This window comes from Capronia epimyces (assembly GCF_000585565.1).
Source record: "Capronia epimyces CBS 606.96 chromosome Unknown aczIQ-supercont1.1, whole genome shotgun sequence".
Taxonomy (NCBI): Eukaryota; Fungi; Ascomycota; class Eurotiomycetes; order Chaetothyriales; family Herpotrichiellaceae; genus Capronia; species Capronia epimyces.
The window spans coordinates 2,654,521-2,666,266 of NW_006912904.1; the positions used below are offsets into that span (position 1 = coordinate 2,654,521).

General features: G+C 51.8%; 3 protein-coding genes across 3 annotated transcripts; 2 read left to right on the top strand and 1 right to left on the bottom strand.

The window, feature by feature from the left end:
* Positions 1–313: 313 nt before the first annotated feature.
* On the bottom strand, positions 314–3,680 carry A1O3_00973 (uncharacterized protein; the record flags this gene model as incomplete). The annotated part of the gene is made up of 3 exons (XM_007731122.1): positions 314–1,901; positions 1,951–2,330; positions 2,379–3,680. 3 exons carry the CDS (start codon positions 3,678–3,680, stop codon positions 314–316), a joined length of 3,270 nt encoding a protein of 1,089 aa, XP_007729312.1.
* Positions 3,681–4,627: 947 nt separating this feature from the next.
* On the top strand, positions 4,628–5,528 carry A1O3_00974 (uncharacterized protein; the record flags this gene model as incomplete). Its single annotated transcript, XM_007731123.1, has 2 exons — positions 4,628–4,729; positions 4,800–5,528. The coding sequence occupies 2 exons, from the start codon at positions 4,628–4,630 to the stop codon at positions 5,526–5,528; spliced, it is 831 nt and encodes a 276-aa protein (XP_007729313.1).
* Positions 5,529–7,705: 2,177 nt separating this feature from the next.
* A1O3_00975 (uncharacterized protein) lies at positions 7,706–9,019 on the top strand (the record flags this gene model as incomplete). Its single annotated transcript, XM_007731124.1, has 1 exon — positions 7,706–9,019. One exon carries the CDS (start codon positions 7,706–7,708, stop codon positions 9,017–9,019), a length of 1,314 nt encoding a protein of 437 aa, XP_007729314.1.
* Positions 9,020–11,746: the final 2,727 nt, after the last annotated feature.

The following is an 11,746-nucleotide window of genomic DNA, read 5'->3' on the forward strand; positions in this document are numbered from 1 at the left end:
ATAGCGAAACATTGATCGACTGACTTTGTTTCTTTCTCGAGCTGTCTTGCGTTTGCTTTTTGCTGTTGATTTTGCTATTGGTATTTGCCTTTTTGGTTCGACTTCTTTGCGTGTTTATTCTTCGAGTCTTACAATTGACGCTTTGGCAGGGGCAAGAGCAAGAGCAAGAGCAAGAAAGATAGCATGAAGCTGATACGAACGGGCGGGACCAACCGAGCGGGTTGACTGGCTTTTGTCGACATCATTGACAAAGCTGGTCCGCGTTGTGACGTTGCCGAGATTCTTTTTTCATGGTAGTTGACAGTGTGGTTCATCATGCACTATTGGCAGTCGAGCCCCAATCTCCTCGATTTCCGGTACCATAAAGACCGAGACCTGGCCATTGTCCAGGCTCTATTTCTCTTCCGGCCCCCCTTTTCTGCTCTGATTCTATCAGATGTTCCGCCTGGCGCTTACTGCCGGTTTGCACGGACGGCGACGACAACGCCGTGTCCAAGATTGATTCCGGAGCGGACTCCCGCTGCTCTGTGGGTGGATTGAACAACTGCGACGTCTGGATTAAATGGAGCAGTCCATTCCGGTCGATGACCCTTCGTGTGGGGCCGAAGGCTTCCCTGACGGCGTCCTTGGATGGCATTGTTCCGACGACAACGACGATATCAGGTCGCAGTAGTGGGCCAACGGCTGTGACAGCCACGCCTCCGTGACTTGTGATCAGTTCAGCTATGTCCTCGACCAGCCCAGGCCCTGGATATGGCGGATTACAGAAGAGGTAGAAGCGCGTTCCGACCAAGCAGGTGGCGGAATCTCTGCGGAAAGCGATACCTTGCATGGCGAGCAGGCTTTCCGTCATGAGGATACCGAATTTATCTTTGGTGATGCCTTCAAGCATGCCGGCCCTCAGCTGCGAGATCTGGCCAAGAGTGTCGAGGTAGAGATGTCGGTTGCGGTGCCACGTGCTGACTGATGCCTCCCAGGTAGGATCGATCTTGGTGATTCGGAGCTGTGGGTTGTCACAGCCCGACACGGCGACCAGCTCGAGTTTGAGAGAGCCCAAGTGATGCAGATGACTGAGGATGTGGTCGCATCTCAGCTCAGACCATAGAAAACTTTGAAAGACCCGCCGGTAGGGATCGAGGAGAAACGTGTTGATAAACATGCAGTCTGGGCACTGCGTTGGACAACAGTATCCCTTGCGAATCACAGGTATCTTCCGTTGTGGGACTTCACCGACCTCGTGGATGTAGAAGTTGGTGAGAACCCCGGTGATGAAATTCTGGAGCCCGTCAATTGCAGGTCCGCTCAATCTAGAATCAAGTCCTTCAGCGTATGTGAGAGCTTGCGGTAACAACTGGGAGAGAAGAGGCCCGCGGAACTTCAAAAGTGCTGCCAGCAGTTCAATGATGAGCATGGACCCCGGGATTAAGATGTCATTGATCAAGTCGATCAGCTTATCGGCACTTATTTCAGCATCCGTATTGATGAATTCCAACATCCTTTTGGCGAGACGGGGAACGAAGGTGTTCATCACAATGTGACCCTGCTCCCTCAGGACGGATTCCGACTCCTGTCCAATGCCAGGCCTCGAGGTACCTTGGGACTCTATCAATCTCTCAAACAGCCAGAGGCATGAGTCGATGGGGAAAAGATGTTCTGTCTTTGAAAGGACCGTATCAAGGATGGTGGTGCTTTTGAATCGAAGTAGCGCTTGGAGGACTACTTGCCTCTCATGTTGGGTGATGACGGGAAGTGCGGAAATTTCTTTGTTGAGCTGAGCTTCCACCCAGCTGATGATGTCAAAGCGCTTCGACGAAGAGATGTATTCTGAATTGTCCGACAGATGAAGCATCATATTGAGGCGACCAACTGCGTCTGGCAGACGAAGGAACGCCTGTTCGAGCCTAAATGAGGTTAAGCTGTGTCCAGGCAGACCTGTTCTGGACTACTCACAAGTCAGCTACGTCTTTCCAGTCCGCCCACATTATGATCATGATCATTTCGAATACAAACTCAATTCTGTGGTATTCCAGGAGTGATAACAGGTCCAGTAGGACGGCTGATCTGTCTCGATCCAAGTCAGAGCTCAGGGTTTTAGTCATGGTTACGACCATCACTTCGCCAAAGTGGACCGGCTCAGGCCTCTCCTTTAGGGACCGAACGTTGGTTTTGCAGAGCGTCAAGAAGTGGTTCGCCTTGTCCGTGTTACTGAGGTCTTCTCTCGTAGCCTGATACGCTTGTCGAAGACTGTCCACTTGCTCATTGCCAGCAAACTCGTGGCTATTCTCTGCAACAAAGTCTAGTTCATCTTCCGGGCTCATTATGAGGATGACCTACGGAAATCAGTCAGCTCATCCATTTATGCTTTGTACGGTACGCACCGCATTTTCGTAGCACACTTCCACCAGATTCGTTCCGTCCTGGGGTTGGTGACGGAAGTTTACGAACTCAGGGATACGCCTGGAATTGTACACATCGCTCTGTATCAAGCATTCAGGATAGAACGACGCCTTGTGACAGACAAGATCTCCCGTCAGTGTCTCTATGTCGACCAGTCTGTATCCGTCGGCTAACTTGTCATCAAGGTGACCCGTCACAGAGCTGCGGCCGAGCGACGGCATACCATGTCTCTGACCGACAACAGTTCTTTTGAGGCGAGCAAGGTACAGGCAGTAGCGATTTGCAGCGCATGACTTTTGAAGACGGCTGATCTGACATCTGTCGCGGCTCGACAAAGTGGATCTGATCGAGCACCCGGTAGCCACGAGTCTAGGTATGCAGAAGGCTAGCATACGCGGGTGGGAAGGGCCGGTACGGGTGAAGTGATAGTGTAGGGCTTCTCGAAGTTTTGGCACCGCTTCAAGTGCGGGCGGGATAGTCGGTATGCTCTGGGAAGGGCGCACAATGTCGAACAGAAGAGCGGCAAAGTGTCCGGCCTTTGAGGGCTCCCAGGTGAAGTCTGCATCCAAAAGCCAAAGGGTTAGAACGCTCCCATACTGGTGCCCGTGCTCTAAAGGCACATTTGCTGCTCCTCCATCATAAGTCACAGAGAGCGAGGATCCGGTGTGACAGCCTCCTAACGTGATCAATAGCTTTGCAAATGTTGTCTCTGCGTTTCGATGCTGTAGATAGGGAGAAATGTCAGCTCCTGGTCTGCACACAACAAGTGCAGGGTACCCAGCGTCAACACTGCGGTGCAATCCCATGCGCTTTTTGAAATCCTCCAGGTGTTTGTTCAAGGAGGCTCTCCACTGTGGATTACACATCTTAAGCGAGCCAGTGCCGAAGGCGGCGATATCTTGGTATCTAACATCTCGCCGTTGTTCACCCAGGTGCATTAAACCAGTCAAGTCCCGATGTAAAATCGGAAGCCCGACTTCGCCATAGTTAGTGACGAGAAGACCGGGGTTGCAAGGGGTCTCGTCTACAACGTGGCTGCAGAACTCGCCTGGAGAGTCAACAGCCTCCAGTAGAGAGAGAATCTTCCCCTTCGTACCGTGGAACTCGGGAGAGGTGAAAGTGAGCGTCTGAATTCGCTGCGTCTGACTTTGCTGCGTCTGTCCAGTTGATTCCTGCTCCTCCTCCAGCCTTGCGAGCGCTTCCTCGACCGACCTGGAAGAGACGGAATTCCCAGCAGCAGCAGGAGCCGAGGGTGCGGGGATTTCGACGAGAGATCCATCCATAATACATATGTGGTGATGGCTATCGTAGTAGCCTAAGCCCACAAACGCGGATGAATGGACATACAGTAGGCGCAGGTGTGGAGAGATGCCGTCGTGCTCGAGTGCTGACAGCAGGAGGGGAAAATAATGGGCGAGGACCTGGCAGGCGCCGGCGCCGTCGCCATCGCCGTCGCGCCATGTCCTATCAGCATGGAGGATGGATATCGGCGTGTCTGACAAAGTCAATGTCGCCTGCACAGCGCAGAGAGGGTGCTAGGGTTCCCGGTTAGCAGGTAGGTGCCAGGGTTGGCTAAGGCTCACCAAGGCTCACCGATGTCAACGTCGCCAATACTGCAGCGCTTCTTCACCACCAAACTGGACGGGGAGCACAGTGCCAGTAGTTTGCCATCGAGACAATCTGGATCGATATCGGCTTCGAAATCGAAACGACATGTCCGCAAGTTCGAATGGGCCTGCGGCGGACTGTGTACCTATAGGTACTCTGTACTCTGTACTCCTCCGTTCTCCGCACCGCACTTCCCCAGATGCTAGGTACCGGGTACCTAGTGGGGTAAGGCTGTTAAATTTGAGGCTGTCTGACTTCGATTTGCGGGTCCTCAGTGGTGTCAGGAGTCTTCTGAATCTGTCAGACTGGAAAGCGCTAACTCATCTGGCTTGGGCAGAGCACAGCTGAGATCAGATGCTGGCAGTGACATCATTCATTGCTCCAGCCACAAACAACATACATCATCGGTGGGCAGGCTGCCACCAGCTGCTATCAAACAAAACACCGGTAGCAATATCCGTCAGGACACGATTACTCCTGCTTTCTCGATGCCTCTCAACTTATTCCTCCCCTTTCTGTTCTATCTCCTTACTGCACCATCACAAATCAGGGCAACTCTTCACCTCACCTCTTTCACTCCGGGCTCTCGTCTAGCCTACACATAACGACCCTTTTGTCCAAGATGTCGGACCGGGTAAAGCAAGTTGCAGCCGAAGAAGCTGAGAGAGTCAAGGCAATGACCGTGGATGCCTTCCAGTCCCGAGCCTATTTGTATCCTTTCAAGGTAAGCCAGAAGCCAGAAAGCAGAAGCCAGCGTCTGTGGGAAGATGCGGTTCTCTCCTAACACTCACCAGGGCGTTTTCTACTTCACCACCCACAAAGACCTATGGCGACCATTGATCTCCAAACTGACCCCTACCCTTACCCTCAGCGTCGGCATCACCACTCTGATGTTCCTCGTCGCATATGTCCCTCAAGCTGCAATCATGGCATTTACCTCGGGACCCATCGCAGCCATTTCTGCAGCTCTGCTCACCCTCAGCGAAAGCTCTACTCTCATCAATCTCCTCGCAAAGACCTTCCTAATTGAAGATGCCCTCGTTGATACCTTCGATGGCACGCTGCTATCACAAAACTGCACAAACTTGGTGGGAGAGGGGAGGCAAATACAGGGCGGAGGCGACAATATCGCTCGGTTGGGGAAGCTGGTCAAGAAGCCTTTTGCCAAGTTCACCCCAAATGCCATCGTTCGGTATTTGCTGTACCTGCCACTCAACTTCATCCCTGTTGTTGGCACGGTAATATTCATCATCTTACAGGGAAAACGAGCGGGACCGGCTGCCCATACAAGATATTTCCAGCTCAAGGGATGGTCCAAGAGAGAGCGAGAAATTCACGTCGAGGAGTTCCGTGGCGGATACACCTCGTTTGGTGTGACAGCGTTCGTCTTGGAAATGATCCCGTTTGCAAATCTTATCTTCGCTTTCACAAACACTGTGGGTGCAGCACTTTGGGCCGCCGATGTTGAAAAGAAGGCAACAACATCATCTCGGGTACGCGAACTGGCTCAGAAGGCTGATTGATTGCTTCGCGGGCTCCTAGCATCTGCGGCTATCATGGATTCCAAGCAATGCGCCATCTACTAGGTCTCAACCATTCGAGTGATGCCTTGCCGAAGGATCAACAACAGGGTGCGATGATGGCAAACTGGGGCACGATTACGTTTCCTCGAGCAGCCCAGTGACAGGATGCTTCATTAGGAGTTGAAGCCGAGACATGGTTACAGAGACTTGGAGGTATTGCTGCATTAGGCTTGAAGCTATGCCTTACATACAAGATGAGATAGAGAGAAAATTCTGGCTATGATTCTAGAATGGATCACCACAGAGAATGATTGATCAGAGTCGGACCATTTGACTTCGACAATGGCAATAGTTGTAGGACCACCAACGGAGATGTGTCTTGCATGGTAAGGTATCACATCACCACCTCCCGGACTTCACTGCTGATGTTGTGTACGAGATGTTGTCGCGGCATCTTTCCTGCTTTTGTTGATTTGTTGATTGTAAGTCTACCGCAGTCTGAAGACCGCTCATCCATTCGAAGTTCCTTCCCGTCGGTAACAATTTCGCGCCACACAATTCTTGTAAACTGTCTCGACCGGTTGTTGTCTCCAGCATTGGCTCCCCGTTTTCAGACAGGAGCCAACAAACAGTGCAGGGTAAGACTGCCGGTTCGTGCCTCAAAGATTCCCGACTGACTAAAGACACAGCTCAAATGAGTCTCTACCGATCCTCTCTCTGCTCTGCGCTGATCCTCTGGACCTTCGTATCTCTCAACATTCTTGCGGCCACCTCTTCCCACCATTTTAAAGGCTCACACCAAGCGGAAGCCAGAAGCGAAGTCTTGTCTCCTCTTGGAAGCCCAGCAACTCCTTGCTTCGGTACGGACTGTGCTACCCCAACACTTGTGCCTGATACCCTACCATGCGAGGCGGCGAGTGGTGCAATTGTTGCTGGAGGTTCTGAGGACTCCAACTATATCATCAACTGCGACATCGACTACCCCGGTCAGAACATCTATCCATTTGTGCCAGCAGGCTCTTTTGGGGAGTGTTTGGCACAATGCGAGATCTACAACCAGGTCAGCAATGCGGGAAGCCATTGCGCCGGGGTTGTCTTTGCCCCAGATCAAGTACACGAAGCCGACAACTGCTATCTCAAATCGTCGTTGAATGATCCAATCCCTGCGACAATTCATCTGGTGGGCGCGACCCTGGCTGCGTCCTCCACCCGTTGTACAACAGAGACAACAGAGACAACATGACACCAACCGGCTCGAGCAACATGGCTTTCTATTTCCTCGCACACAATAATACATTTGAGAGCAGAGAGGACCATGGATACACAATGCTTGCAGGCTTGCGGCTAGACACTGTAATATTCTGCGGGCGTCACCTGTATGTTGCAGTGCCTTGGGATTCTGTTTTCTTTGGCTTGTCTTCTCTTGTCTTTGCTCGGCTTGTGGTGCGTCGGTCGATTGGGGAGTTCTTGATTTGTCGTGTTGGCTTCGAGTACTAGCATGTCTGCGGTCGACAAACACTCTTGTAAGGTTGATCTTAAACTGTGCTACGGAGTACGGAGTCCTCTTTGCGGGGTTGCTCCTCATGAATCAGAGAACGATCCCACTTGTGTCTTGACACCCAATAACATCCTCCTACGGTACATATGTACAGTACAACTTTCTTCCCGCTGCGCCGACTTCGTCTCTCTTCCGCCTTCTTTTCGCGGCAGCGAACCCACAGATCTGCGCCGCTTCTTACCCGGAATGTGCTTCCTCACCTCCAGACCTATAAGAACACATATTCATCCCTGCTCTGCCTTTCCCCGCGCCCGGCTCCGCGCGGATTGAGGATTGCGGATTGCGGCAGAATGTTTTGAGGGGTAGAATCCACATATCACAAGGTGGGTGGAAAGATACCTTAGTGCAGCAAGGCAGACAGCGTCCAGCATAAAGGAAGTGATATGCGAAGGTCAGTATATATTCAATGGCCGAGCTCACAGGTTGAGATTCAGTGTCCCGTAACCCCTGAACCTGTAATCCTAGATTTGGGCAAACATCAGAAACGATCATCGTCTCGAAGCCTTCCGCCCCTTATTCTTCAGGCGGCCAAGATACGCCAGTCGGTGGATTTAGATCATCCACCATCCATCATATCATCAGGCGCCTGACGTGAGATCGAAGCCGCGTCGACTGGAAAATGTCTGTAGATGGCAACAACCCAAGTTCCACGGCGGCGGCTGCAGCTCCTCAGCCGGAATCTGGCTCAGTTCCTCTCGCAGCACAGATCTCGTTAAAGGGATTCGAGCTACCAGAGTTCCCTCCACAGGCCTCGCGTTTGCGGCAACTTACACTCACCGCGGACATCAAGCTCGACGAGTACCAGGGAAAGGTTCAGATGCCGTTGGACGCCGGCGCCATCGCGCAACCGCCGCTGCCGACTCTGCCGCCATCCATCACACACCTTACTCTAGAGTTGTTCGGCCTCGGATTCCCCGGGCGCCCTCCGTTTCTGGAACAACTTGCCAGGGCGCTGCCGAACATCACCACTTTAACCTTCTTCAGTTGTCTGATTGACGGGCTGGACGATGCCTCACGGAAAGACGCAGAAGCATTCTTCCAACTTCTCCCTCATCTGCAAGAGCTCCATGTCATCGACTCGTTCGCCCGTCCTGGCTTCTTCAGAACCATTGGTGGGATATTCGAGGATCGTTCTAAGCAAGGTCAAGACAGCCTTAAAATGGTTGAAGTCAGCTACACCTTCCGAGGACACCAGGACAGGGACTTCCTCGCGCGAGTACAGGGTGAAGAACTGCCCAACCTGATAGTCGGGGGTGTGGTGGGTGCCAGCTTCGACTTTATGCCAGAAATGGTGGACGAGTTGGTTGAGGGTGAAACTGAGACTGCTAAAGCCGAAGAGGAGAGACCGGACGGAGACAAAGAAAAAGAAAAAGAAAAAGTGGCCGAGGGCATATTGCCATTCGCGAGTGACGGCCGAGCGCCAACAGCGCTCAAGAAGAGATTCGAGCATCTGCGCACCGAAAGCCTCCAGAGTGTGAAAGTGCTGAATCTAGGCATGTGGTCCCTCCGTCCGGTCGAGGTCGGGGAGATTCTCTACGCCTGCGCTGGAGGAGGTAAGGCCGGTCTGGCTGATCTGACCGTCAGCATCCTGCTCGAGGACAACTGGTTTGAAGAGTTCATCAAAGGCTTTATCAGGCACAAGGGCATCGGCGCAGAGCTCGAAGGGGTCGAAGTCATCGGTGCCCCGGACCGAGCTAAACGCGAAGGCGAAGGCAAAGACGAAAACGAAGACGAAGCTAAAGGCGCCGACAGAGACGAAGACGAAAACGAAAAAGGTCGGACCCATGGCTTGTCCTTGGTGAGGCAGGCTGATGTGGAAAAGCTCGGCCAAATTTGTCCCAAACTGGCCAAATTTGGAATGAGCATTCTCAAGGTCAAGAGTGCGCCTCATCTGCTGTTCTTCAAGGATCAAGGTGGGTGGACACAGCAGTAGATAGCGATCTGTCGAGCTTGAGTGTGTTGAAATTCGAGTCTACTGAAGTAAGTGTTCGAAGAGATTCTGATTCTGAATAGCTGCGTCATAAAATAAGATATGATAGTCGGGAATTAGATCCTCATGGACATTTCTTCTTCAACCACTTTCCGCACTGTGAAACAAGGTCCATATTAAGGACCAAGTATCTAATATTCTGACTACATGTACTGACTGCATGAGTGGCAGAAGGTCAGTACCGCGTGAGACATTCCTCTCAGAGGTATTTATTTGGTCAGCCAAGCATCGGTCTCCATCTTCGGAAGATCGATTCTGGGCTAGAAGGTTGAGATTGAGATTGAGATTGAGATTCAATCTGATCATTATCTAACTCTAACGGTAGGTCAGGTCAACCCAGTCTTGATATTCGTCCATTCACCCCCAATCGAACCCGAACCCGAACCCGGATCAAGCCAGCTAGATTGTGGATTGATCATGCATCTTTGGGTTCTACACAGGCTCATCTACGACCATAGTAATGGCCTGTAGCATCAGAGCTCCGCTGGGACTCGGACTAGGACCGGGAGTCTTTGGAGGCGGAGGCTTTCTTGCCAACATAGTCCCACTGAATGGATGAGAATTGGGGTTGGTTGGCGTTGGTCTCGGATGAGGCATCGGCATTGGATCTAGAGGATGAGTCGGCTGTCGATGTCGATGTCGACGTCGACGACGGCTTTTCTTGCCTGGACGAGGTGTCGAATGAGCAATCACACTCGTAGAACTCGCCAATGTTGGCGCCGCATATGATACATTTTTTGGCCATTTGGACGGCTGGAAGGCTGCTAGTCGCCGACCTGGATGAGGTGATATAAGCGTCGTTCTGTCCGTACTTGGCTAACAGTGTTGATGGGGGAACCGTTTGTCTAAGAACGTGTGCGGTTCCAGTCCTCGAGTTGGAGGTCAGTCTTGAAGGTTGAGGGTTTGATTTGATCTGCTTCAAGTTCGAGGGTTTGGTTTGATCTGTTAAGTGTATTCAGAATATACCGACCGGTCTTGGAGGATCTTGTTGCAGCCTGAGATATTGTGTATTATGAATGCTGGAGGTGAGCTATCGTGGATTCAGAGCGTACAGGCAGGCAGGCAGGTGAAAAGGGAGCCTACGATGTGGCTTTATATGTCCCAGTGGTTCCTTCCATCATGACACTGGCTCTGGTTTTGGCTCTGTTTGTCCGTCCGTTTCCCTTGCACGACTGCGAGTGACAAGTCGGCCGCTGGTGACTGTCCAAGCCCAAGCCCAAGTCCAAGTCCAACTCTTTTGGTTTTGGTGTTGGTGTTAATGTTGATCGAGTGACCAGTGACGGGTGACGAGTGAAGTTGCAGACAGACTCGCTCGATCCCAGGACCATCTGTGAATACGCCGGCGTGGCTGATCGGGGATGGAGATGGAGTTTGCATCGGAATCGGTGAGAAGTTAATGTATACGTAGCTATATACTGACTGTACCTTCGCACCAAGTTCGACGAGGATAAGGCGACACGACGGAGGTCTGTCACACGGCAAACAAACTGTTGGCCTTCTGTGCCATCTCCCAGCTCACACTTCCCCTTCCCACGGCCTGTGCTAGGTTAGTCACAGCTGCGGCTCCTTGTATTTGTCTGTTACGCCCTTCTCGAATATTCCGTGTCCGTGTCCGCTATGCAGTGCGACGTGACGCGATGCGATGCCGCCCACCCCTTCCTTGACACACCAAGGTCAAGATCTGTACCAGGTCCATAGGAGCCGAATCGTCACACGGCGCTCATATTGTGTACTGCGTACTGTGTCTCTTGTCCCTGTCCTCTCCGTACCGTGTATCTTGTCCTGTATTTTCTGTACCGTATATTGTCCCTGGACTCTCTGTACCATATTTCGCAGTAGTAGCAGCAGTAGTACTCGACTCTGTACTGTGTTCGCGGTTCGAAGCAGCGTGCTGTCCCTTCCATTTGTTATTTCGTCGACATTGGCATTGCCGGCCGAATCGAGTGCTGTCCTGCGCTCCTTTCGTGCCTTACGCATACATAACTCACGATTCTGAAGCCTCGAAATCTGACTGTGAGCGGTTACAGCCACGGCCACGGCCACGGCCATAATACTTCGTGAGTCCACTCGTGAGTCGTCGAAGCGTACAAGGAACAGGTGGCTTGAACCCACCTAAGGATGTAATGTATCTGGTGCCTTATATGCACTGTAGAGATAGCTGTACGGATACATGTGCCGTAGTACTAATTAGAAGAAGGCCTGTAACCAGGTTGTGGCTTCAATTCTAGCATTCTATCGCTCTAGCATTGAAGCCTCGCATAGCGATATTGGAGGTCTTCAAGGGTATGGTGACTAGTAGTATAGTAGTATGACAGTATGACAGTATGACAAGGGCCGACACCTCAGCTAGAGGGTGAACTGTTAACAGAATAAAAAGCCATTCCCACGCACCCACGCACGACATTGTCAGTGTTTTGAAGTTCAAATTCCAAAAAAAGAACCAATCCGAAAACCGACAAAAAAACACTTTCCTGCCCAGTCACCCTGTCCACCCTGAGGGATGAACTGGGAACAGGGAAGTGAAACCACACTTTGATTGCGGTTTTTTATGGGGAAGGGGGGCGGAGGATTGACGACTTTTTGTCTCTTGACCGCACGACTTCCACTCATCCTCAATACCGAATAACTTCATAGATACCGATTCGATGGATCAGCCTGGTCAGAAATCCA